This window comes from Xenopus tropicalis, chromosome 1, assembly GCF_000004195.4.
Source record: "Xenopus tropicalis strain Nigerian chromosome 1, UCB_Xtro_10.0, whole genome shotgun sequence".
NCBI lineage: Eukaryota > Metazoa > Chordata > Amphibia > Anura > Pipidae > Xenopus > Xenopus tropicalis.
Genome location: NC_030677.2, coordinates 109,326,768 through 109,353,544, shown reverse-complemented (window position 1 = coordinate 109,353,544; position 26,777 = coordinate 109,326,768). Strand labels below are relative to the sequence as shown.

At 37.0% G+C, this 26,777-nt stretch overlaps 1 protein-coding gene across 1 annotated transcript in view; it reads right to left on the bottom strand.

Annotated features, from left to right (window-relative positions):
- The window catches only part of pax5 (paired box 5), a 120,718-nt gene extending 95,335 nt beyond the window's left edge, over positions 1–25,383 (bottom strand). Inside the window, exons 1-3 of the mRNA XM_012953200.3 lie at positions 24,937–25,383; positions 10,314–10,479; positions 2,323–2,520 (exon numbers count right to left, since the gene is read on the bottom strand). Of these exons, the coding sequence (XP_012808654.1) occupies positions 2,323–2,520; positions 10,314–10,479; positions 24,937–24,979 (407 nt within the window). The 5' untranslated portion in view covers positions 24,980–25,383. The remainder of the gene's footprint in view (positions 1–2,322; positions 2,521–10,313; positions 10,480–24,936) is intronic.
- Positions 25,384–26,777: the final 1,394 nt, after the last annotated feature.

The following is a 26,777-nucleotide window of genomic DNA, read 5'->3' as shown; positions in this document are numbered from 1 at the left end:
ATGCCCTTCCTAGTGATGTGGTAATGGCAGATTCTGTTAATGCCTTTAAGAGGGACCTGGATGAGTTCTTGAACAAGCATAATATCCAAGGCTATTGTGATACTAATATCTACAGTTAGTATTGATGTTGGTATATATGGTTTATGTATGTGAGTATAAATAGATTAGTATAGGTTTTTGTGTGCCGGGAACACTTGGAAGAATTGAACTTGATGGACTCTGTTCTTTTTTTTAAGTGATGCAATAACCTCACCCTGGGGTCAAAACCCCACCGAAAATCATTTTGCCTGCCCCTGACATCATCATGCCCACCCCCAGCACTACTGCACCACCCCCAATGCAATCAGCTCCACCCCCTTTGTTCAGTTTAGCCACCAGCAAAGGTAGCAACCCTGAGTGTGGTGCAAACTATGTGGTGGCCACAACAGACGAGCAGGGGACCACAAGGATTTTTCCTGGTATCTCAGTCCAGAACTAACCTGAGAGTGACTTGTCTAGAACATATACAGTAAATAAAGTAACTGTGCTAGGGATGACTTAATGGGCCATTAGCATAGTGGGTCCCCCACAGAGAAGATGATGTAAGTAGGAAACATGTTACAAAGCTTTATATTGCACACAATTTACCTCACCATGATAGAGCCAAAACAAAAACACCTCAGGTGGTATGTTAGCAAACGAGTGGGAAATGCTAGACATTGTATATGTCTAGGCATATGTATTACCCATCACTGGGGTTACTCAACTTGTGGTCCTTCAGTAACTACTAAAATATAACTGATGGACAGCCTAAGGAAATACACTTTAAAGAAGACCATCGTTAGCAATAACATTTCCCAAATCTGCTTGTTGACAGGCTGCAAATATATAACATATAAACTGGAGAACTGCTTGGTATTATACACCTTCTCCAGAATTGTCTTGTATTACATATTGACCAGCATTTCAAATGATTAATAACAATAATGATAGATTTTTGGCCCTATGAAATGCATACAGCAAATGGTGTTCTTTGGCAATTTCCACAGTCTGATTTGTTGTAGAGGTTCCAATGTAAGACAAAGGATTTATTGCTTCAAGTTTAATGTATTTATAGCTTAATAAGTTACCCAGTCCTAACCATCCTATGCTATAGGTGTCAAGCTTAACTCTGTATTATCCAACCCAGTGAACAACTGTAACAAATTTTTATTTACACTGTTTTTTTTATTAATAGAATCTGTTAAATGCTTATTTTAAAAGGTCATTAATTATGGGGTACCTTTATTTAAGAGAATTGATCTTGCAGCACCTCTATGTATATTTGTATGAAAATTGACAGTTTCAGCGAATGTTAATTATCTTGCTAAGTTTTTTGTATTAATTTGCATATATTAAGAAACAGTGGAAAACACACTGACTTAGAAGATATTATTATATAATATAACATTTATACAGAGAGGATTCAATAAAGAATTAGCTGACTATTCAGATCTGAATATTTAAACAAAGAAAGAGCATCTAAACATCTAAATCAATACAGCTTTACTTAAGGTAGGTTAAGGCCAGGGTATGGTCATCCGCCAATTGCCCAATAACACGTAGGTGGTGTAATACTCAAGGTTATAGGGTAATATTTTTTTTTTTATTTTATGTCCCTCACCGAGTAACATCTTGGGTAGCCCCAGCAACATTATATTTATTTTTTATGAGCTCTTGCTCTCTGGCACCCTCCAAATGTCTCAATATATGTGGGTCACAGACATGACTTTATAGCCTACTGTTCCTAATGTATACAGACTAGTAGTCAATAATGACCTCCCCCACATATTCATTTTCTTATTCTTGCATTTAGGAAAGATAATCTACTGCCACTGGACCAAGTCAGACTGGGCCACCACAGAACCTGACCTCAAGACCTACAATGGAAATAAGTAAGGGCTTAGGATAACTGTCCATGGCTGGGCCCACCAGGATATCCTCTGGTATTCCAGCAGGCCAATCCCACACTGGTGCTGGACTTCCTACCAAATTCCTACATTGTCACTGACTTGCAGTACTATTTAAAACATCTTATCAATACTTTTTCATCTATACATTTGCTAATGATTTGACAAATAAGAAGAGATAAGAGATTCTGTGATTTTTATAACTTTTAATAATTTTCTTATTAAAATCACTATTTTATCTACACAACAATACACTTGTTGGTTAACACAAGAAAAAGAGAGTAAAGTCAAAAGTAAGTATACTCCATTTAATGGCATGGTGAAGCTAGGAATGGATTATTAGTACAATAATGAAATAGAAATAGAAATGGTTTCGATGGTTTTGGTTTCTTACCTGTTTATGGAGCTGACGCTGGGAACTGTATCATTGTCACACACCCGTTCTGCTAATAATCTGTCCCTAATCTCCCATGCAAACATGGTGGGATTTTGACGCTTGTACTCAGCAATTTTTTCTACAACTTTGGGTGTTGCAACCTTTGGCTTTGATCCTCCAATCACACCAGGCTTTATACTTCCAGTTTCATAGTACCTGTTCAAATAAAATTGACAGCATATTTACAAGGTTATTATTGCTAAGTCAAAAAAAAGAAAGAAAGCAGTGAAAATGTGCATAGCAAGGAGTCCCACAGGAATAACCAGAGTCTATTATAGTGAAATGAGTCATTTAGAAGTTAGGTAGGAATTATTTAAGCAAAAGGTTAAACTTTATGGATCAATGTCTTTCTTCAATTTCACCTATTATTTTTCTGTGTAAATATATAGTCAGTTAAAAGGCATTTAAAATTCTGGTTCAATGGAATCTGAGTGTTGCACATAATGTCACCTTGATAAATTTCCTTGCATTATCAGAAATTGCAGTACGACATTCAATATAATTTCTTCATAGCATAAGAATAAAAACAATATATGATTAAGGGATAAGCTAGGATCTAATATCACCAGAGAATGTGTGTGATTAATCAAGAGTGCTATAGGAAAACAAATCACACTTAGAACCATTTTACAGCGAACACTCTGACAGTGAATTGCAGTTACTGGCAAAATGCTCCTGCTTGAAAAGGTTTTATTATTGATGGTGCCGTTTGGCAAAATTGTCCTTTAGAATGAAATCCTGATAGAAATGTCTTTTATTTTGCACAATGGCACCAATATTTTTCACGTCATCTTTCATTCTTTCCATGATACTAGTTCTCTTGAAAAAACACAGGGTAAAATGTTTTGGTAAAGGAAAAATTGGTCTTGATAAGACATTGTCATCAAAAGAAAAGTTTCTACAATATATGTGGCAGCATACCTTGTATGTTGTTCAGTAAAGCCCTACAATGCTACTAACTAATTCAAAACAAAGCACGTTAGTACTGTATATAGTAATTTGGACACAATTTGAACCAGCCCAGTAACCCACACAACCAATCATATGTTTGCGTTCATTATTCTTAAGATATTAGACATGCTGGTTGGTTGCCATAAGATACCATACTGATACAAAATTTGCTGATATTCCTACACAAATCTGTGCCACTGTTTAATGATCTATATGGTCTTTTCTATATTGGCAAGATACACAACGATATAAGCCCAAATCATTAAACGCATGTAGTAAACACCATATTGTGAAACTATAGACACAGGTACTTATTAAAACCTGTACTTATTAAAGTATATGTAATCAACATTGTAAAGAGTTGTTTTTGGTTCACAAATAATCACAGCCCATAGGACTAAATTAGCAGTTATGATTCTCCTTGGCGATAGAAATTTTATATAAGAAAATGCATTACAAATTTTTATTAAACATGCAATGACCAGTCTCCTTCTTTAGCATAAAGATCCTACCTCTTGAGGCACTAGCACTATGTCCAGTCATATCTTAGCACAGCCATTGCAAACAACATAACTTATTACTCCTGTTTGTACCTGTCATTAATCCACTCCAGTATGGAGCAGGGGCTTCCTTCCTCCTATCATGTGCCACTTGATCTTTGCCATTGTGTATATTTATTGCTGTATATAAATAAATACTTATTTTTATATTACAATATTTGTGCTGTATTTGTTCTATTTGTAAAAAATAAAGCTCCATGTCCATTGTAGCACTCTATAAATAAACATGTAAATAAATACAAATAAATCAAATGAAAACAGTTTTACTATGGAAATCATAACAATTCTAGAAGTCAAGTGGCTCTCCTGCTTTCCCACTATAAGGTTATTTTACTATACAAAAGCAATATTTCTAAGAGAAATCTTATTGTTTGACCAGTTGACCTCACAAAATGATTGGAGCTTCTGTGCTACATAAAAATATTACCCAGGTTTCATATATCTTTATTGTGCAAAAGTATAAAGTCAATCAGGGATTCTTAACTTGTGAGTCTAGTCGTGAAATGGGTACCAGTTTCATTGGGGTGGGTTTTCATGTTACCCTTTACTAATGTACCATTTCATTCTACCGCTGAGATTAGTTACTAAACAAGGAGCATAACTGGTCTGAATAAACATTTGGGTCTATAAGCTGATTCTGCAACTTCCTTTGGGTTTTCTGATAAATCTGTCCCTTAGAGAATAGGAAGGGGCACCACCCTTCCTATCATCAAAGGGACAGATTTATCAAAATGTGCGATTAGTGCTCAACACTGAAAAAGTCAGTCTCTTTCTATTAATTTCTATTGAATTTTTAGCAGCATATTTATCAGATGGGGAACTCTAGCTTCCACCCATTGATACATATGCTTCTAAAAACCCAATAAAAATAAATAGAATAGTTAATGAACGGTTCGACCATACAGAGTGGAAACAGATATCTTGGAATACTCAGCATACATTTTAATTTTATAATGGTAATTTTGTTTTTTACTCTTCAATTTCCCTTTAAGATCCTTTTTATTGGCTGCTGCTTTTAAAGCCTGAAACATAGACACATTTAGGAAAATGCAAAGAAGAACTGTAATAAAGTATTATTTTTATGTGTAATATGGATCCAGAGCTATAATGATCAGCTAATGAGATTCTATGATCATTAACCTCAAAGTACCAGTAGTTGTGAAGGCTGGTCTTATTACTGCAAGAAAGAATTAGATCTGTCATAGCAAATGCTTTTTCACAGAGTATTTGTTCTGCAATAAATAGTTCTAATGTCATATTTTTATCTTAATACCAACTTGTTTAGATTCTCTATTGGCATGAGCTTACTGTAGAAAACACAGCCTTTAATTATCCTTTCATGTTCTAACAGCATTTATAAAGTGTTATATGAACTCAACAGAAACTACAGCAATTTTATGACAAGAGTTTAATTTGGTATGCATTGATGGAAAAAAAACTTTTACAAATAATAATAATTTTGCAAAGTTTTTTTGTGAGACATCCTTATGGTACTTTTAAGAAGCCTTGGGGTCCTAATATAAAATCGGGAACAACATTTGTTCTACTCCAGTTAGACAGTCCTGTTTGATATATACATATAAACCACATGTTCCATTTATACATAACAGGTAGGCATGGTAAGCATTTTGTTTCCTCTGACACAGGGTATAGCTTTCATAAAAGCACAACTTAAAATGAACTAAAATGTTTTCTGTATGTTTTTAGCTTTTCGGTTCATAGTATAGTTTTAAGCTGCTAACCCCTACAAAATTCAATCACTGAGTAATGAACAAAGACTTAAATGTTGCCCAATGGCCCTTAATGATGCTACCTGCACCTATAAAATGATGAGCATTAACCCTCACATAAATTTGCATCACCCTTTTGATTACTAATTATGATTTAGTGGACTTGAATAGTGAAGTGGTAAAGCACAAAAACAGAATATAAAATTATTTCATATCTAGGATGTTTTTGCTAAGATACACAAGAGAGTTTATCTTATAAAATACTGGGACCTGTGTACAACATCCTTTGCAATTTTTAGATTTTAGGGCATCTATACGTCTGCAAGTGCAATGAGCAGAGAGCAATTCCAAGCACACTCTCCTTTTTTTCCCATAATGCAGAATTTATCCCAGAATTCTAGCGTCATTGCAGCCACAAAGAGCAGTGCTCATAACACAATTGCTTCCTATTCCCAAAACGATTTATCACAAATCAGACTCCGTTGCACCAAATATTTTTGACGTCTGCCTGGTATCATTTCCAGTATTTAGTGTGCAAGTGATGTTTTCACCCTGTTCTTTCACCACAACTGAATTGTGGCAATTGAGCCAGGGTGGTGAGGGAACCCTGGAGCTACCGCCACCTCTGGACCAGGCAATAGGTCCAGGGTTCCTCAGTGCCCTGTATCAATAGGCACAGAAACACTCAATTCCAAATGGAAGGCAGGTAGGACTAAACAAAGCCATGCAAATGTGAAAGGAGCACATTTTGACGCAAGTACCTTTAATGAAAGTTTTCTATGCAACTGACTGCTGGGAAAAAGCACAGACTGCAACTGCACTTGCAGATATACATGAGACATTTTATCATCTAGTTTCAAAACTTTTATACAAATTGTACACAAAGACGCAATTATATGTAATGCTCTATCATAAAGGTGTGTGAATAAAGCACACAGGCACATTTGTAAGAGTCATGCATATTTCCTGAAGAAGTGAGACAACACATAAACTACAATATGGCATGTTGATTATGAAATCAGTTTATTTTATAATTGCATTCATTCTTCTTCTGACAACTCTTATTACAGTGCCACTATGTTTGGTAAACTAAGACAGGGTTGCACTGTAATTAATACTTATAGAAATAATGAGCTATGAAATTCTAATTTATTGTTGACAGCTTGAGTGAAATAAATCAAGATCCACAACTTCAGAATGTGGTTATATATAAATACTCAGAATTGTGTCTTATCTTCTTGAGCACTCTGAACTCAGAGGTTATGCAGAACATGAGGTTTATAGTAAACAGGACCAGATAGGAGTCTTAGACCAATTTATTATTCATGCTTCGGTTGCTACTAGGTTACCTTTGTAAAAGAAGAGAATGATACCCTTGGTCTTATTTTGAATGCATAATGAATGATTAAAAATGGCCATAATTATTAGCAGAATTCCTCACTTCATCAGATTAATGTCACACAAACAAAAAATCTCCCCACCATCAAATAGATGAACAGATGTCTATGGAGAAAGCCTTAGACGAGTCAGTGAGTCAGTGTTCTAACTGGTATATTAAAAATATAAATGCAAAAAAAAATGTAATCACCCACTTTAATCTTTGTCCAGAGGGCAACCAGACAGTTACTGTAAAGCAGAAGACAGTCTTCTAAGACTATACAGGCATTTGCCTAGGTGTCAGTAACACTTAAACTTGGTTTTAGTATCAACCACAGGGATTAATAGAGACTATTACGTCCCTCGCTGTTTTCTGAACAGAGATGTTAGGCACAAAAGGGACACAGCTTTATCAGAACCCTCATAAACCCCTTGTACCTTACAATATAATTAGGGGGTGTACCTTCACTTGTTCAATAAAACGTACTTTCAGTAAGTGTTTAGAGGTTATTTGAACTATAATGACAGGTATGACTTTAAACCAATGCTGAAAATTTTTCAAAGCCAATGGTCAATAGCAAAATAAATAAATGTCCTTGTGACTTCAGACATTGTACATTGACACAACTAATTAAGATGATTACTTTTAACTTTATCTCCTCATGTAGATGTATACTCTTTGGGGCTCATTTATCAAAATACGAATACAAAAACTGTGTGTACTGTGTGTATTTTTTGCAACGTTTTCGTACTTTGCATCAAAAAGTGCGACAAAATCGTATTGTCGTGCCGAGTACTAAAGTTTCGGCTTCATTAAAGCTTCGGTATTGTGACTTTCCTTGGGCCAGGTTGGAGCTGCAGAGTGCCATTGAGCCCTATGGGAGACTTTCCTTGGGCCAGGTTGGAGCTGCAGAGTGCCATTGAGCCCTATGGGAGGCTTTCCTTGGGCCAGGTTGGAGCTGCAGAGTGCCATTGAGCCCTATGGGAGACTTTCCTTGGGCCAGGTTGGAGCTGCAGAGTGCCATTGAGCCCTATGGGAGACTTTCCTTGGGACAGATTGGAGCTGCAGAGTGCCATTGAGCCCTATGGGAGACTTCCAAAATCATGCACAGAAAGATCAAAGTCAGAAAGGTTTTCCCGCCGTTTACAATCGTTCAGATAAGAAAATTTTGTGACTTTGGGATCACCAATACGATACTATCGTGACTAATACAATTTTTTCGTAAGCATTTTCATGACATTTCTGATCATCGGAAATTATCGTATCTAATCCGAATTTTACCCATTTCGGGATTCGAACTCGTACTTTGATGAATCAGCCCCTTTAAGTACATTATTAAAGAATAGCGTTTGATGCCTTCGTGTTTACAGTCAAAATAAAGGGTCCTGGAAAGTTTCTTTTGATGGTCACTTGCAAGATCTCATGTAAATTCTAAGAACTTTTATGAAAGCTGCTACAGCATATGATGTGAACTTGGGAAGTAGATAAGATCCAGATTTATTTGTTATCCCACTCAGTGGACCTTTATCTCGCTAATCACCAATTATGCACACTCTTGTATTCTGCCTTGGTGTGTATAATTATCTTGTAGTACAGATTCATATAATGTAACATCTTTAAGCCTGAAGAAGAGATGTAACACTATAACCTCAAAAGTCTTGCAATTTTTACTTACTCAGGCATTAAAATGTATCACCCTACATTCTTTTTTTTTGCATTTTCTCTGTGGCTAACCACAGTCCTTCCTGCAAAGCTCAAATCTCTCAATCACTTAGTTACAAAACATATGAGGTTAAAAAAGGCACAGGTCATCTATAAAGTACAAACTTGTGGTGCAGTTAAGTACAGTGCAGAATACAGTTGGTGTGTCTCAATGCTACAGGCACAACTGCTCTGTATTTGGGCCCTAAGGGGCAGGATAACTAAACCCTTAAAGCAAATATGGCCTAAGATGCCATATTTTATATACTGGACTTATTGCACAAGCACCATAGGTTTCAATATCTCAATAGCAGCAATGATCCAGGCCTTGACAGGTGTCACAGTTGCTCCCCATCTTAGAAAGTGTTAGCAACGCTCACATGCTCAGTGTGCTCTTGGCAGCTGCTGAGAAGCTAAACTTAGGGGTTGTTGCAATTTATCAAGCAGAAAATGAGGTTGGCCTTTCATATAAGCTGATGCTACAGGGCTGATTATTAAATTATGCTGCTAATTGCGCTGGTTTCAGAGCTGCCATGTAATGTGAATCTAAATAAATTACTAATCTGCCATATACTGTAACACAGATATTCTGTATATACAGTATATTGGGAATCTGCCCCTAAGCTCAGGTAAGTGACAGCAGCACAGAGCACGTGCAGGGAATCAGCAGAAAAGAAGATGAGGAGCTACTGGGGGCATCTTTGGGGGCACAAATCCTCCCTGCTAAAGGGCTGTAGTGGCCTTGCGCATGTACAGAAGCCTAAAACATGATGTACAACATTTCTAGCCTACTTTTTTATTTAGGCTTTAGTTCTCCTTTAACACCCCACAGTGCACCAGCACTATTGCCTGTAGCACTGGTAAATGATTCCACTAGATCAGAAGGGAATCCCTTGGAAAGAACAGGTCTATTATAGCGATCAATATGAATTTGTGCAATTCTGCCCCTGAAGCTGTTGTGCTTGCACATACAATACAATTGTTTTAAACTACCACATACATACTTTTATTTAATAATGTAATATATGAATAATCAATGTTTACTGCTTCTGAATCCCCCAGGGGTTAGGTAGGAATTATTTGAAAGAACGATTAGGCCTGTGTCTTTTTTCAACATCATCAGCACAGCATTGCATGAAGGGATGTCATTAATTAAAATGCTAATACAAATATATTATTAATAAAAAAGTTATGGCAAGCCGAATGTTATAAGAATCCAAGTTTTTTACTAAATGATATGTTTGTGTCATATTATCAAGGTACTTAATTCATGTTAGCTCATTAACTGATATAATTATTATTATATTATATTGGGGGTATAAGATTATTATTATATTGGGGGCATAAGATTATTAGTATATGTTATTGGGGTCATAAGATTGTTATTATATTATACTGGGGGCAAATACCTCCAATTTATTATAAAGCTGGCTGCCATAATTAGAACATTAAATAAAAATCAGGGGAATGCAAGAACCCCGCTACAATCACTGCGGAAATGTCATATAAAACATGGATAAAAACAACTTTGTATGAATCAAACAGTCCGTGTTGACAAAACATTTTAATACAGAATTTTCATTTTTAGAAGGCTGATAATGGGATGAGATTTGATTTCATTTTCATTACCTGCCAAGAATTTTGCTGACACATCCATGACTAACTCGTAGTTGCCGGGAGATGTCACACGGCCTTACTCCTTGATGGGCCAGTTCCACAATTCTCTGTCGGACTACGTCAGGAAGGGGCCTCCCATTTACAAATACCCCGCCTAGCTGATTCACTCCTCCATGTCCTACAATATATGAGAAAACAAGCAACATCATAAGGCATCTTCACAGTACTGTCTTTATAATAATAAAGTAGTAGTATCTTTCTGATATTAAATCTATTGGTTTTAATGTAGAACTGAACATTATACCAGTTTCATGGCTAAATAATACAACACAATACACTAAGGGGCACATTTACTAATCCACGAACGTCCGAAAAGCGTCCGAATGCGTTTTTTCGTAATGATCGGTATTTTGCGATTTTTTCGTAAATTGTCGCAACTTTTTCGTAGCCGTTTAGACTTTTTCGTAAATTGTCGCAACTTTTTCGTAGCGTTACGACTTGCGTGAATTGTCGCGACTTTTTCGTAGCCGTCGCACCGAGTACGAAAGTTTCGGAATCATTCAAGCTTCAGTATCGTGACTTTCCTTGGGCCAGGTTGGAGCTGCAGAGTGCCATTGAGTCCTATGGGAGACTTTCCTTGGGCCAGGTTGGAGCTGCTGAGTGCCATTGAGTCCTATGGGAGGCTTCCAAAATCATGCAAAGTCTGAAAGGTTTGCCCGCCGTTTACGAGCGCTCAATACGAAAAAGTTGCGACAATATACGAGCAAATCGTAACGGCTACGAAAAAGTCGCGACAATCCGTGCAAGTCGTAACGGCTACGAAAAAGTCGCGACAATTCCCACAAGTCGTAACAGCTACGAAAAAGTCGCGTCAATTTACGAAAAACTCGTAACGGCGACGAAAAAAACGCAAAAGATACAAAAAAGTTGCAAAATGTTCGTTTCCAATCCAAATTTTTCCCATTCGGATTTGTGTATTAGTAAATGTGCCCCTAAGAATAGTCCATGTTCTTATTTACAACATACCGTTATTAAAGCTAGTTCTATAGGCCACATTGGAATGTTTGGAATGTTTACTTGCTCTTTAATATAACATGCCTTTGTTATATCTCTTTTTTGGCTTCTCCACGGTGTTTGTACTTCCTACAGAATGCTATGTCATTTTGAAGAAAAATAGCTGTTAACATTTTATACCACCCTATGCGTTAGAATAGCAAAATCACGCATTTGAATTATAATGTAAGCTCTACAGGGCAGGGAATTCCTTCCTACTGTGTCTCTTAGCACATGGCACTTAATCTCTGTATATTTATGCTTATTTATTTATTTTAATGTTTGTCTTTCCTGTTTGTACTTTTTTATATTGTAAAATTGGACAGAACTGTGTATCCTAGTAACATTTTTTATTCTATAAATAAAGTTATACATACATCATATATAAAACATACAAAACAGCACGTGGAATATTTTATTGCCACACAGTGTGAAGACACACGGAGCTACTAGTAGCAGCTACTTGTCACAGCTACAGAAATAGACAATGCTGATCATTTACTGATAACAGTCTGTACGTGTGTTTTAGCAGAGGCAATTCTCGGTATTCTCTATGACGGTATTTTCTGGTGTTTTTTAGGCGTGACAAGTAGATGCTACTAAGCAGCTCTGTGTGTCTTCACCCTTAGGGTTGTGCAGTCTGGCATCTTCTAGGTCTCATGGCATCATAAGGGGGTTGCAGTCTAAAAATTTGGAGGACAATAAGTAAGAAATAACTTCTATCAAGAAAACAAACCCAGCTGTGATTTATATATACGTTGTCCTTCAAGTCAATGCCATTTTTATGCAAGAGCAGTACTTCATTATCTTTTGTAGATACTATCTGACACTGTATAGCTGCTAACTATATTATCTGCCAAAACCAAATCAGTTAAGGAGATCCTCAACCAAATTTAGTATCTATGCTATTTTTGCCTAAGTGCATAACTTGTGCAGTTACTGTTCCTTTAAACAGACCAAGCCCCTTTATATTGGTTTTTGCCAGCACCAAGCCAACTGCATAAGAAAAATATTTTTAGCTCCTAATAGTCATGCTTACCATAACTTACACTGTACCTCCAAGGAGCAGTGGACACATAAACCATAGTAGCAAGAGATAATTCTACCACAATCTGGTTGTATTCAAAGGATATGTCCACCCAAAGGCCTTTTTATGTAATGAAAGAATTTTAAAAAATGAAGGGCCCATTTAAATAAAGTAGTAATTAAACATCATCACAAAAAGCTTTGTGATTAGCACAGATATTACCAGTGCTAGTAGCCAAGGTAATTTGGATTATGAAGTTGATAAAGTGGATGGAATTTAGTATCTTCTACTCGCTATATTTTCAAGGGTTGGAGAACATTTACCTTATTATCTAAGGAGATTTATGGACCTGCTAATACTAGCCACTACTTTACTTCAGAGTATATTTTTTGATAAGCATATTTTTATTCTAGTCATAATTAGTAATTTTTATTTTGACAAGGGAAAAATTCTTCAAGGGCAAGCCAAAGAGAATCCTTGTACTGAGCTTACCTGCTCCACTTGACTGCCTTAGAAAAATAAAAACATTCTAATACACATCTGTGTTGCTATAAAAGAGATATTTAACAAGAGGAACAATTGCAGTTGTCCAAATCTACTAAACTACCTTGGATGTTTAATAAATCTGCCTCACAATCAGTCTCATTAATTGTTTATTGTTTCTACCCATTATTTATATAGCATTATCAAACAATTTATTTGTGAAAAATATAGGGTTTAGGAAGCACACCAATAAACCATATATCCCAAACATTACAAAATGAATACAATCTATTTGTGAAAATATGTTAAGTATGTGTTTAGAGAAAGCTCCCCCTTGAATTTGTTGGCATTAGAAAAAAAAATATTTATGAAATAACAGTGAAGTCTCTAGTACACTTTTGCTTTTATAAAAGTAGGTAAACATTGTGCATTGTCTCTAAGGAATGGAAGAAGAATTTAGCGTCAGTGACATCTTAGAAAGAGCCTGACACACTGTGTCACTGAAGTTTGTGCATCTTTCTACAAAGTACAGCCACTGTTACAAGAAAAATGGAGAACTGTTTCACTTTAAAAAAGCCTTAGGGGTTTACTTTTAAAATAAGTAAGGGTATGTGAGAAACATCACAACATGAAAAAGAGTAAAATATTTATTTCTTTTAAAAAATGAGCAATTCTGCAGTCCATGTGCTTGGGAGCAACAGACATAAGAGCGGAGTAGGTTCTAATTTGAGTAAGTCAATTTCCTCTATAAAATACTGACTAATATCATGGTGTTATATAATTAAGTACAGTAACACTATTAATTACGTATAAAAATGATGTTGCCGAATTGCTAACATAGGTGCTCCAGTGCATTAGTAAGTTTAACCAATCAGATCTCTGCTTTCATTTTCTAAACTGTATAATTTAATCAAAACTAATTGCTGTTTGGTTTCTATGGTTAACTACACTAGTACAATTTAGAATATATTAATACATTATCTTCTGCCTTCATCTCTTACAACAAAAACAGCCTAATTTTTAAGTCAAGTGTAAATAATCTCATAATTGCATATGTTATATCGATTATGCTTAGACCTATGAAATTAACAAACCTATTCTGGATCTAAATTGCTCCAATAATAAAAAATATTCAGCATCTAGGCCCATAACAATTGCATGATTTTTTTCTATGTGCTTTAGTTTATAAGAGCAAAGTAATGTCACAAAAAATAATGTTTCTGCTGAGTGCCAAATTAGCCAAATGCTTCTACTGCTGGCAAAAGTGAACAACAAATGCAGAAATAGAGCCTTCTTGCTTCTCTTTGTGGCTATGCAAAACATATCATGCTCACATGTCGTTTTTTTTCCTGTGTGCGTTGCTTATGAAAAAGATTATACTGATTTTTAATGGTGTTTACAAGTGGAAATAATTTCATGATTACATATCAATTACTAATCAGCCATTCATTATAATAAGGAAGCCTATGTAATTTACAAAGCCATTTTTACACCAAATTGGTCTAGTAAATGAGAACATTTGACATGTAGGACCTTGACAACCTGAGTATTATTTTTTCAATAATCACCATCTGCACTATAAATATAAATTATGCTGTGGTGGATTTCAGACACAGCTTGGAGAAGCTCACTGCAAAGCAATGATCTGGGATACACCAATGTATTTTATCTAAACAAAACTATTTTATTATAGATTATCTTGCTATGCTGCTAAATCATTAAACATAGCTCTATTAACATATTTATTCTTGTACTGTACATACTTAAACGATTCAAAAACGCACGATAAGTTTATCTGAAAACCTGCACACGGTTGGGCTTATTTATAAACACTGGGCATATTTGCACCTAGGCAGTAACCCATAGCAACCAATCAGTGGTTAGCTTTTTTTCAGCCAGCTGCAGGAAGAACAAGCACAGCAAACATATAATTGATTGCCATAGGTTACTGGCCAGAAGCAAACTTTTTCATTTTGCCCTTTTTCATGCCTGCCTTGCACTATAACATTGACTAAATTTAAAGGACAAGGTAGCACCCAGAAGTTGTATTTTCCCTATAAATTCTCTACCACCCTGTCTCCTAAACGCCATGTTTTGGGTTTTTTTGCAAGTCATGTGTTATTAACAGAGCACCTTGGCTTTCATATTTGTTCAGGACCAGCAAACCCCGAGTTTTTCACTCACACGGCTGTGCAAGTGTCTCTTGCCCCTTCCATTATCAATTAAGCTCTAGAAATGTAATGTGAATAAAGCATGTGTCTGTAACAGACATGGATTTCTGCACATGCTCCTGGGACAGAGAAGGTGGAGGGCTATAATGAAAATGCTGTGACTTCACCCAACAATGCACAAAGAATTAAAAATAATTACTGGAGAAGATCTTGAGGTGCACAGTAATTTGTATGAATGAGTTGCAAACCTGCTGTTATTACGACACCTTTAAGTTAACTTTTAGTATGTTGTAGAATTGCGCATCTTTTTTTTGCACTTATTTTATTTCTTGTGATATTGAACACACTTACAGGACTGCCTGAGTTACTCTGAAAAACTGTGGCTAATATTATCCTAATGACAAATGTGATCATCAAGACTTCAGTGCTGATTTACTAAGAAAGATACAAAACTGAACCAATGCATCTACCCATAGTAACCAATCATACCTTTGCTTTCATTTTCTAACCTGTAGAATACTCTATAGGACAAATGGCTAATTTGTTGCTGAAGTGGTGAATTTTAGCACCAGTGACAATATTGATCATAAACTATACTGGAGGCCATAGTACAATCTTTGACCCTGTTTTCAAGATCTAAACTTTAATTAGGCTCAAAATCTTTAACACATTAGAATTAAATAATCATTATAAGCTCTTTTATAGTAAGAGACAATTTATACAAATAGCTAGTTTAATTCAACTGTCTTAGGTCTGTACAAATTCTTATACCAGATACCCAAAAACTGGCTAAATATCCTGTATAGACTATTTCTTGGTTCTATCACCAACCATGCCTTACACACAATGCACATAGTTCATTTGGGGGGAATAATACCAATCACCTCTATAAAGCATAACAAACATTTTTCATAACAAACATTTGTAATTAAGGGGATGCCAGTATCTTTGTGTAGGTTAAGCTTTATGTTTGGAAGGTGTTGGTGGAATGTCATAGCATCTTTGGATTTTTTAGTTAAGTAGTAGGGTCTGAACACGGCAAAATTTAAATTAAAGCGACATCATTTGTGTTTCAATAAACATTTTTAGGTACCACCATTACTGCACACTTAAAAGTAATTGGTACACTATTCTATTAAAAATGTTACCGTGCAAAACCAATAAACCATATAATCCCACAGTACTACTGGAAACTTAATTGAAAGCCAGTTAGTTCACTGATGCCCTAAATAATCAAAACATTTGGCCCCTTTATTTAATGTATAACAATATTTTTCATAACAAAGGACCCAGTACATTTCTTAGAATAGAATGACTGTGAGGGAAGAAAAATAAAAGTCAGGTTGGCGAGGTGATGTGACTGAGAAGACAGTGGAAGGACAGGCATCAAAGGCTGTCCTTAACCGCACTGGCAGCCAAACATAAAGGCACAGATACTGGAGATTCTTGCATCCAGCGATGCTGGCAGTGGGCATCAGAAAAACGCAAAGAACAACCTGCTGTCTCATTTTCCCTGATCTATGCATGTCATTAAGACATTCAACTTCCAATTGCTATCCATTTGTAGTTCTTGAAATACCACTCTGGCTGTCCAGGTAATAGCCAAATCTTGCAGTTCACTAATGGAAAATAATGGTGCTGATGAATGTAGAAGGTTGTATCATTTGCACACTCTGCACCTGAACAGTCAAAATTCTGGTTTAAAAAAATGAAATTTCAGCAATTAAAGTTACTAGGGGCTGCCACCCTAAGCTGTCACACACCTAAGGCAAGGTTTTCAATATTCCTCATGACAAGAGCCGCCCTGACTAGAATTCTACTTATACACTCAGATGAGTACGCTCACAAGACTCTTAGCAAAATTAAATATCCTTTAATGCAAAGGCTGATTTCATCTGTTAAACTGTTCACTGGAGTGATCTGAAACAAAGCAAATAATAGCCTTAAACTTTTAAAATATATAAATCAATAAAAACTATTGATGCTGCAAAAGAATCTTTACATCTAAAAATTTTCAAGGGTAGGAGTTGTTAGACTTTTTCAATTCTAGCTCCCCTTGGAGGTTCTATCTTTAGTTGAGCCTCTCTTTAACTATTATTCATCAAGAATATTTTTCTAGACAGATTTTTGCAGCACATCTCATCTTGCCAACCTAAATACAGCCTTGGCTGTCAGCTGCTCAATACCTATATAAAACTGTATTTACAACTGCAGTGTTGCAGCAACCCACAATCACACTGAATTTACGTTGGCTGGTTAAAAGATGTTTATTTTGCTTTACTTGCTTTGGAAATTCCATAAATTAGTCAAATAGTTTCAATACCATTAAAAGAAGCTCTGATTTTCCATTTTGATTATTAGGCTAAACACCCTGACAATGGAACCTCTACAGCTTTAACAATGATTTCAGTCAGTTTTGTGCTTATAGACTTCGGTCTAATTCTTAGCAACTTTCCAATATATGCTAAAGAAGAAAGAAATGTATAATCATTATTGTTAGGCACCCCCAGTGATTATAATCACTAACTAGATACCCCAGGTCAGTGCTTCTGTTTGCTGAAAAGTGCACCGGCTGGGGGTTATTTTCAACAGGCAACACAGAGCGATCCAACTTCTGCATCTTCTGTCTTTGCACTGGTGCGCATGCATAGTAAAGTGAAAAGCCAAACTTTATTAAATAATCTGACCTTTTCACTCTACTGAGCATGTACTGGCCTGGGGCACTTCTGAACAAGCACTGTTTCACAATATTTTTTTCCACTTCTTCTCTTGTCCCAGGCCAGCACATGGGCTGTAAGGTAAAAAAGTCTGCTTATTGGCTTTTCACTCTGCTGCACATGCGCACCTGCTGAGAAGAAGGAGAACAGGAAGAACTTTGCAATGTAAAATAACCCAGGCCAGCGCGGTTTTTAGCAAACTGAATCACAGGCTCAGTGTATCAGGAATTTTAATCAGTGGGGGGGGGGGGGGGGGTGCCTAACATTTTACACCCCCTTGATTATTATTTTCCTTCTCCTTTAATTTAAGAGTTACAATTATTTATTGTTATTTGTAAATGCAATTGTTACTGAATCTGTATATATCTGTCCTATATATCTGTCTGCTATATTCTGTCCTGTACATCATGGGCACATGTACCATTTAAACAAAGTAACAATTGTCAGGCCCCACTCAGTCAAGACTTCATTTCTCATAATACCTTACATGCTTCTGTGATTCTGCTATGGTTTGTTAATCCTGCAAGGTGTTGTGGGAATAGGAGTCTCGGCTGGAGGAAAGCTGACTTCTGTAACAGATACTACCTTTTATAGCAGTTACATTTACAAGTTAATATATATACAAAAATACATGGTTATGGGGTGCTCATTTAGGTTAAGGTGGGGGCCACAATTCAGTTCTTTAAAGTTATCAGGGGCAGTTCTTTTCTTTTTTTTTGTAAAACTGTAAGAGTGTAAGTAGTCATAAGAAGAAAAGCAAAATTTAAAAAATATCCCAAAACAAAAAGTATAGTCAGTTATTTCTTTATGCTTATGTCTCACTAAGCTTACAAATAATGATTATGAGTATTACATGCTGTAGAGGCAGTTAGGATATTGTGACCTGGCACCGCCTTTTATAGGGCCCAGTTCTATAGAGCGAAACCAATCACCACTTGTATAGCACACAGAATTGGGAATGATTATTACTGAAATAAAAATGTTACATTCAATTAACAATTTTTGTGTTAAAGGGGAACTTCACTAAAATAATAAAAAAAGTAAGTTCTGTAAGAAGAATGAAAATGTAATTCTGCTGCGTAACTTTCTAATATATAAATTAAAGGGGATATGCACATATTTAATCAAAAAATGTAAACATCTAAAAAGAAAAATAATACATTTTTAGCAGCCCGCATTTCCATTGTTAATGATGCATACTACAAGCATAATTATCACTGAAATATAAAATGACAGGTACATGTATTGCATGGTGGAATAAAGCAATGCTTTTTGGCTGTGATGCTGGAAATGAGCTTTTATTAAAGAGGGAGAGTAATAATAGTTACCTACCGTTACACATACTATACAACTATATATCTGAGTGTTTGATTGTGTTTGTGTAGCAACAGCTTTTTCCTGTATGACGCTAGGTCTAACCTGTTGCTTTTGTCACTTCAAAATCTGGGCCCAATTTCCACTTAAAACTGTGAACTGTTATTTCTGGGATAATAATACACAATTCACTGACTCTCGCCTATTACGTGGGGTCTCGTCATGTTAGTATCACATGGGATGGAAATTACATGGAAAGTACAGCCAGGTCATAACTGGCATAGAGAAAAAAATTGTTTATTTGGCAGAGACTTAATTATGTAATAAAAATATAATGGACTGTTGCCCTACAATGCAAAAGTGAGTGTGTTTGTTCAGAAAACTACCATAGTTATATAAACAAGCTCCTGCCATGGGGGATGCCATTCAAGATGGATGGAAAAAAAGGAGAAAAGGCACAGTTTACATAGCAGATAACAAACAAGCTCTGTAAAATACAAAGGTGTTACAAAGTAGATCTGTTATCTGCTATGTAACCTGTGCCATTTAGGCCTGTTTCAACTTTCATGGCTACCTCCATGGCTACATAGTGGATTTGTTTATACTATAGTATACATAAATATTGTATAGTTTTTTGTATTACTGTTCCTTTAAGTGATAAATCCCAAAAAAGTAAATGATTTGAGAGTTATCACCCTAAGAGATAGCGTCTCACAAATCTAAGCTCTGATTTTGCCACATGAATTAAACAATGCATTGTTTCACCCATAATGCATGGCAGGTACCTCTTGTTTTCAGTTATATAGATAATAAAAATGTTAACAAGTTACTGGCATTGGAAACACGTTACAATAAAAACTGCACATTGTTTTGAACTGAACCCCCAATATCTCTGCAATCTGGGTTTTACATATGGGTACCTACAACGCATTGTTTTCATCCAAAATACATTGCAGGTATATGACCTTTTAAATCCCAGTGGTAATGAAGTTAATCCTAGGCATTATTAGCAATGCCTATGCCAGAAAAATTCTTATGATCTCTGAATGGATCAATAGAGATGTCTTTATATTTAAGAAATAATAAAAATAACAGTTTAAAAATAAGAGAATATTAACCAAGGATCGTAAATTCGGGCCATGAACCCCAGCAAAAAATACATTTGGCACTCTCCACAGCACCATATTGACAGTGACAGTCCCCTTTGCCCAGGTGTTGCACTGTGAGAAATCCCTCTCACTTATAGGCTCACTGGCAGGAAAAGGAAACTTTAGCAAATAAAGCTCATCTGCAGTATTTGGGCTTTAAATAGGCATTCTGTTGTGTAACTACTCACCTCTCATTACACTATTATACTATTAAGCATGCAGCTGTTGTGCAGTCAAGTGATCAAGGGGAAATCAATACTCCATGATAAGTCCCTTCAGTGAGGAAAGAACTAGGCCTGATACAACATAGGGAATCTGATTTATATAGCAGGAGAGAAATCTCAAGTGAGCAGATGGACCAGTCTTGCTGCGGCTCAGCCAATAAGTCTGCTAATGTCAATACCTCAGCTGCCTCTGTTTGGTTACATTTTCCTGGAGGCGGGCCACAGATAGTGATAAACTAATCTGTGCATGTGCGTTTTTCTGCAAAATTTCACCAAAATGCATTGAAGTAATTGGGACTGCAAAATCACATTGCTGTTAAGACTCTGCAATAGCCAGTCAAAATAGGCCCTGGCATTCCAAGTACACAAGGGCTCAAACAGCCCCCATCAGCCCAATAAATAGTGACTGTCTATTGCATCTTACAGCAGCTCCTTTGGCATTTGACAGAATCCACAGATTGCCAGTCTGGGCCTGGCAATAGCATGTACATTGTCTTTGTTAGAGAAGCTCATTTCAACTATCCTACAACTGTTGTTCATTGCAAAGGCTCCTATGTTGCAAATCTTCCAAATAGGGTGGCAACTTTTCTATCAATATTGTACTTTATATATATACTGTCTGCCAGTTGGTCAGTCCAGGAATTAAGCAAATCAATTCCTGTTGGTTGATGTGTATAATAATGACATATGCAGATTTTTTTTTCTGGTGCAACTGCATTTTGGGAGGGGGGGTTTGCGAAACAGACCACGAAAATCTAGATCAGATTCCTGAAAAAAATGTCTGCAGAAACTGGGAATTTTGCTGCAAAACTGTATTGTACAACACTGTGGAATATGCTGGAGTTTTATAAATACATGTTAATAATAATAACAAGAATAATATTAATAATGGACAAAAAAAAGATTGCTTATCCCTAGCCACCAGGCTGTGCCTGCACAGAGAACTTCAATGCACTTGAGCAATTATTTTAAAAATAAGTTAGTGACCTGGGTCTGCCGCATTGTTTTAATGTTTTAGTTACCAGTTATATGTAGTGGAATATCAACATTATTATTGATGATTATGATGATGACATATATATTATTATTTGACTTTTCCCCATCACTTTAAGAACAATTGCCTTGGTACTTGGTTGGCATAATTACAGGCTAGAGTGCCATATAGCCTGTGCCACATCCAGTTGCCAGTAGTGGGCTTGATATGGGATGGATCAGGTCCCTGAGTCTTAGTATATGACAGAGTAATTGTTGATGAAATGGCAAAAATTTTACATTAGGACCCTGTTTGTTTTGTTTTATGGGTCAGTTTCACTAAAGTTGTTTTAAAGCGTGAAACAAGTGCAAGTGTTTATTTAAATTACATAAGGGCTGTATATTGCAGCTCCAAGAGCAGGATTTATGCGCACAGGGGCACAGATAGGAAGGCATTAACGATTCCACAAAGGGTGCTTGGGCACATTCCCCTTTATGAGCTGGCTAGTTCATGTGGCACACTTCAGTGACAGCAGGGCTTCCATTTGAGGGCAGAAATCTAACCCCTTGAGGATGCATTTAATAATCAAAATGGTAATTAACTTGAATCCTGTAAGATAAACACTTCCAGTGGCAATCAGCCAAAGCCACAACGTGGGTTCTATTACACAGCCATCTTTCACATTTTCCATGGTTACAATATATATTTGGGGGCTTTTGTCTTTTTGTGTTATTTTTATTTATCTTTTAATTGACTGTGTGGCCTAGATGGAATGCTCACAGGAATGCTCAGGTTATTTGTAATGGGAAAGAATGAACTGATATTTTTTTGAGGATTAGAAATACCTATATATAAAGACTTTAGCACTGTAGGTTCCTTTTTAGCAGTTCAATACATTGATGGCAAAAGAAAAGTGGATACATATATGTACATACAGTTACATTAATATATATACTCTTTTTGGATCTTAAATAAATTGGTTTTTAACTAAAACTGCTATAGTATGTGGTAATATTACAATAAAAGTAATTACTTATTGCCCCTCCCAGTGGCCCTAAAAAACCGGGGTAACTGGCTTATTTCCATCAGAAGGTATAATGAACATTATATCCTATTGAACGTGTTTTTACCTCTGAAGTGTTGATATTAGTTATAGGGAGAGGGGGAAAGAGGAAACTTTGGTGTTCAATACATAGTGCACGCAATGGCTACAGAGGAAATATAAGTCGTGGCTGCCCTGTCGCTGTGCAGGTTTAACGCTTTCAGAGAACCCAATTTTGCCTGAATTAAAAAACCTTATTTTATCGTGTTTGGTGATACAAAGTACTACAGTGAGAAGAACTATCCAAAACAGAGATACTGTAGATAATAGAGCGAATATATTGTAACTTGTGCACAGTTTCCCCAAGCTGCACAACTTTCATACAATGGCATGCTGCCTTTGGGCTTCAGCGAGGATTATTCTGCTTGGTGTTTTCACCAAACACTTTGTTGATGGCGGCTTTAATTTGTAGATTTTTTTTATGTATTAATTCATTTAATATTTACTTGGTCGGTGACGATTTTATTGATCCTATTTTAGCTGTTAAGTGATTAACACATGGCGCGTCTCTCTATAATCCATGCAACGTTTCAGCAATGGCCACATAACATGCCAACATTTTGTTAACAGACGTAATTATATTTCAGTTATAAATGTGAATTCAGCTGATATTTTTTATCGTGGCGATCATTGTCTTAAATAGTGACTGTTACCGAACAAAGTAGGTTTATTGTATACATGACAGTGCGATTAAACGCGTTTGCCACGCTATAGCTGCTGGGGATTTACATGATCAGGATGGGATCTTGTGACAAGCTGGGAAAATCGGAGCAATCGATCCCCTTCAAGTGCACAGCCTGACCCAGCCTCTCGCCTTTGTTCTGTGCCAAGCTGAGAGACAACTTGCCCATGTAAGTAAAAGGCACATCAGCTAAATGTGTTGCATGAGTGACTCTCTCTCTCTCCTGTGCTATCTCACCAGGGAAGCTCACACAACTAGTGCACTTGTTTTCCTGGGGACACACCATTCACTCGGTATTGATGTACAGCTTGTGGGGGGCCCTGAGGGGGGGCAACGAAGATTGTTGTTAAGGAATGCAAAGGCACATACATATATGTGTGTGTGTTGTGTGTGTTTTTGTGTGTCTGTATAATATATATATATTTAATTTTTTCTTGCAATATGTATTGAGAAAAGGTAGTAGAGAACATAAATAAATAAAAATGATATATTATAGATAAATAGATAGATAGATGATAAATAGATAGATCGGTGATAGATACTTAGACGAGCAGTAAAAAAATTTGCAGAGCATTCGCGTTACTAAACAATATATATGTGGGTTTATTATATGAATGTGATATAACTTCTTCATGTGCAGTCACAAAAAAACATAATGCAATTGCCCCACCAATAACTAGCAAATGCACCCTATTTAAACAGAGCTCCCTTAATCTACACTGATTGGTGGAAATAATGTAAAACCAAGAGGCCTCCTAATAAACCTCCAGATTAACGATCTTGTAGTGCATATTAAACAACAGGAAATCAGTAGTTTCACTTTTCCTTTTCTCTGAACGATTTTATCGGCGTTTGTTCATTCGCTGACAGAACTGATCAGATGTACGAAAGGAGCAGCTCATGTAGCAATTACTCTCTGACTCCCCTCGCAGCTCGGCTCTTTCCTTTGTCTGCTATTACATTTTATCCGGCCCTGGTACTAGCAGAGATCTGGTATATAACCATCGCCCGATTATCAAAAATGTGCAGATCGGCTTAAGTCACTAAACTAATTTTACAGTGAAACCATATAGAACATATGTATGCAAAGAACATATACAGTGATCCCACGTGTTGGCTCTTATTATACTAATGCGCTGCTGAAATACACGAGTTGGGTTTTTTTTACATTTTAGCTACTTTTAAGCCAAAACTGGCATGGAGTGATTCTGTAAATAACTTCGACATAATCGTTTTTGTATAACACGCAGCATAATTACCAAAAACTAAGTTATACGTTATTGCAAGGGTAAGTTATAGAAACATCCTGTACAAAAAAAACTGATCTTCATTATTGCACTTTTTGTTATACATTTTTGTAAATACAGTTTTCTAGAAAATTATATGCACTAAATTAATATGAGTATTTTATCAAACCTCGAAGGCTTTTGTTAATAATTATACACACACACACACACACACACACACACACACACACACACACACATATATATATATATATATATATATATATATATATGATAAATGGAAAGATAACATAATAACTAAGCAGACTGGATGCTGCTAGTGTTTAATGTTATATTTAATTTCCCCAGCCCAGTGTTTGTGCCATGCTTAGAATGTATAATGGCTGAACACAAAGTCCCCCAGACACTCCACGTGGAAGAGCCAGGCAGGTGTGTAACAGACAGGAATCAATGGGATCCGTGAGGTCAGGTAAATGAACAAGCTGCCTACTTACTATGCATTGCTGCAAACGGGTCGTGCTTACAGTGTATTTCCATCGGAGCGATTCCCAGATGGAAGCCCGTGTCGCACTGAGACAATCTCCCTATCGCACTGCCGCGCTTCTCGGCTTTACATGAGACGGAGTAACTGATCCTTTGCACTCAGCAGTCCCCACATCCAGTCCCAAAGATCCAGGGATTTGCGACTCCTGGTGCTGCTCCTGCTTTGCCCAAATGCTGCGACTGCAGAACACGTGTTCCAGTCCTGTGCCCCGGGGTGGGGGAGTTGCTTGGCAGTGTTGGACAGTGGCTTTAGGAAAGGGCACTGGAGATCAGCGGCTGCCAGCTCATCTTACTAGCGACAATCGCATAAACTCAACTCCAGCAGTCATTCAAAGGAAAACTGTGTAACTAGCCAGATAGTAACTCTGTGCGCGTATATATATATATATATATATATATATATATATATATATATTAGAACTATATGACTAAGCAAGCTCTGATAAATATTTTTATTTTTCAGGCTCTGATTTTAATTCGACGATATAATCCATTAGAATGTTTTGGTTAATAAGGAATACAAGAAATGCCCAGGGCACGCTAGATCATTGCGTAGAAACGGACTGAGTTCCAGCTGATCCATAAAATATAATAAGAAAGGTTTGACCAGTCTTACTGTAACATAGGAGCTTACACGTGGGGTTTTCTGTGGGGAAACTTCTGCCCAGAGAAGACTGGGGAAGAGCTGGATATTCCAAGGTAAAGATGATTGTCCCGCAGGTTGTATATTCTTTTACAATATATATATGTGTGTATATTCCAGGAATAATTATGTAGCCAAAAGTTCAAAGCCAGGGAGAGAGAAGCGGGTGCATTACAGAAGAGAATGAGCGATTCCGTGTTGTTACTCTCTGGACACAGTCCAACCCCAATAGGGAGCCTGTCTGGATTCCAGCGTATAGGGACAGATAAAGCAAAGGGCAAATGGGAGCAAAAAGCTCCTTCCCACGTCTCAGGCGCAGTGGAAAGTTTCCTGTAGAGCAAGATAAAAGCCTTGATGCCCGGAGGGGATACTTTGTGTTGCAGGGCTGCTGTGTGCGTGTAAGGAGTCCGCCTGATCAGTGACCGCTTCCTCGGATCTAGATGGAGCTGCAGATGAACTTGCCCTTGGCCAGTGCAATTGTGCTGCTTCCAGTGCGGCTGCGCTACTCCTCTGCCTGGCTGTGCCCCACGGCTATGGCTGCTGCGGCTGCTCAGCGGTACAGTGTCTGCCGCTGCGTTCAGTACCTCGCTTCATGTGGACAGCGCTCCTGGCTAAGCAACGCCGGGAGGAGGCGGGGACTCCAAGAAGCCGCCCTGTCAATCACAGCATCTCAGCCCATTCACTAAAGAAGAGCGGCGGGCCTCTTCTCTTTCCTATTGGCGGAAAGAAGAATGCGGGCGTCTTCGCCTTCCGATTGGCAGAATAAAGAAGGCGTTGGGGAGCTTGTGAGATCTGATTGCGTATCCTTCTTCCAATGGAAACTAGAGAGAGGGGGCGCTTAGCGGAGTCAAGTTCATTGACAAATGGGACTGTGGCGAAATGTAGTGGAACAGAGTAAGCAGCTTTATCCGATAGGGAAATAGTAAGGGGCGTCAGGTCCGGGGGCAGTTTACTGACATTCACATGTGATGTGTGTTTTCATGTGCTCTCATATATACACATTAATTATACTCATTATACACACAGACGGATATACATACACATGAAAGTAAGACAGAAGTGCGTGATAGACTCTTGGGCAAATAATGTATGTTTCCGTTGTGTTGGGCATTCTTTCATTTTATAGCACGTTTTAGATTTTAATTGGTG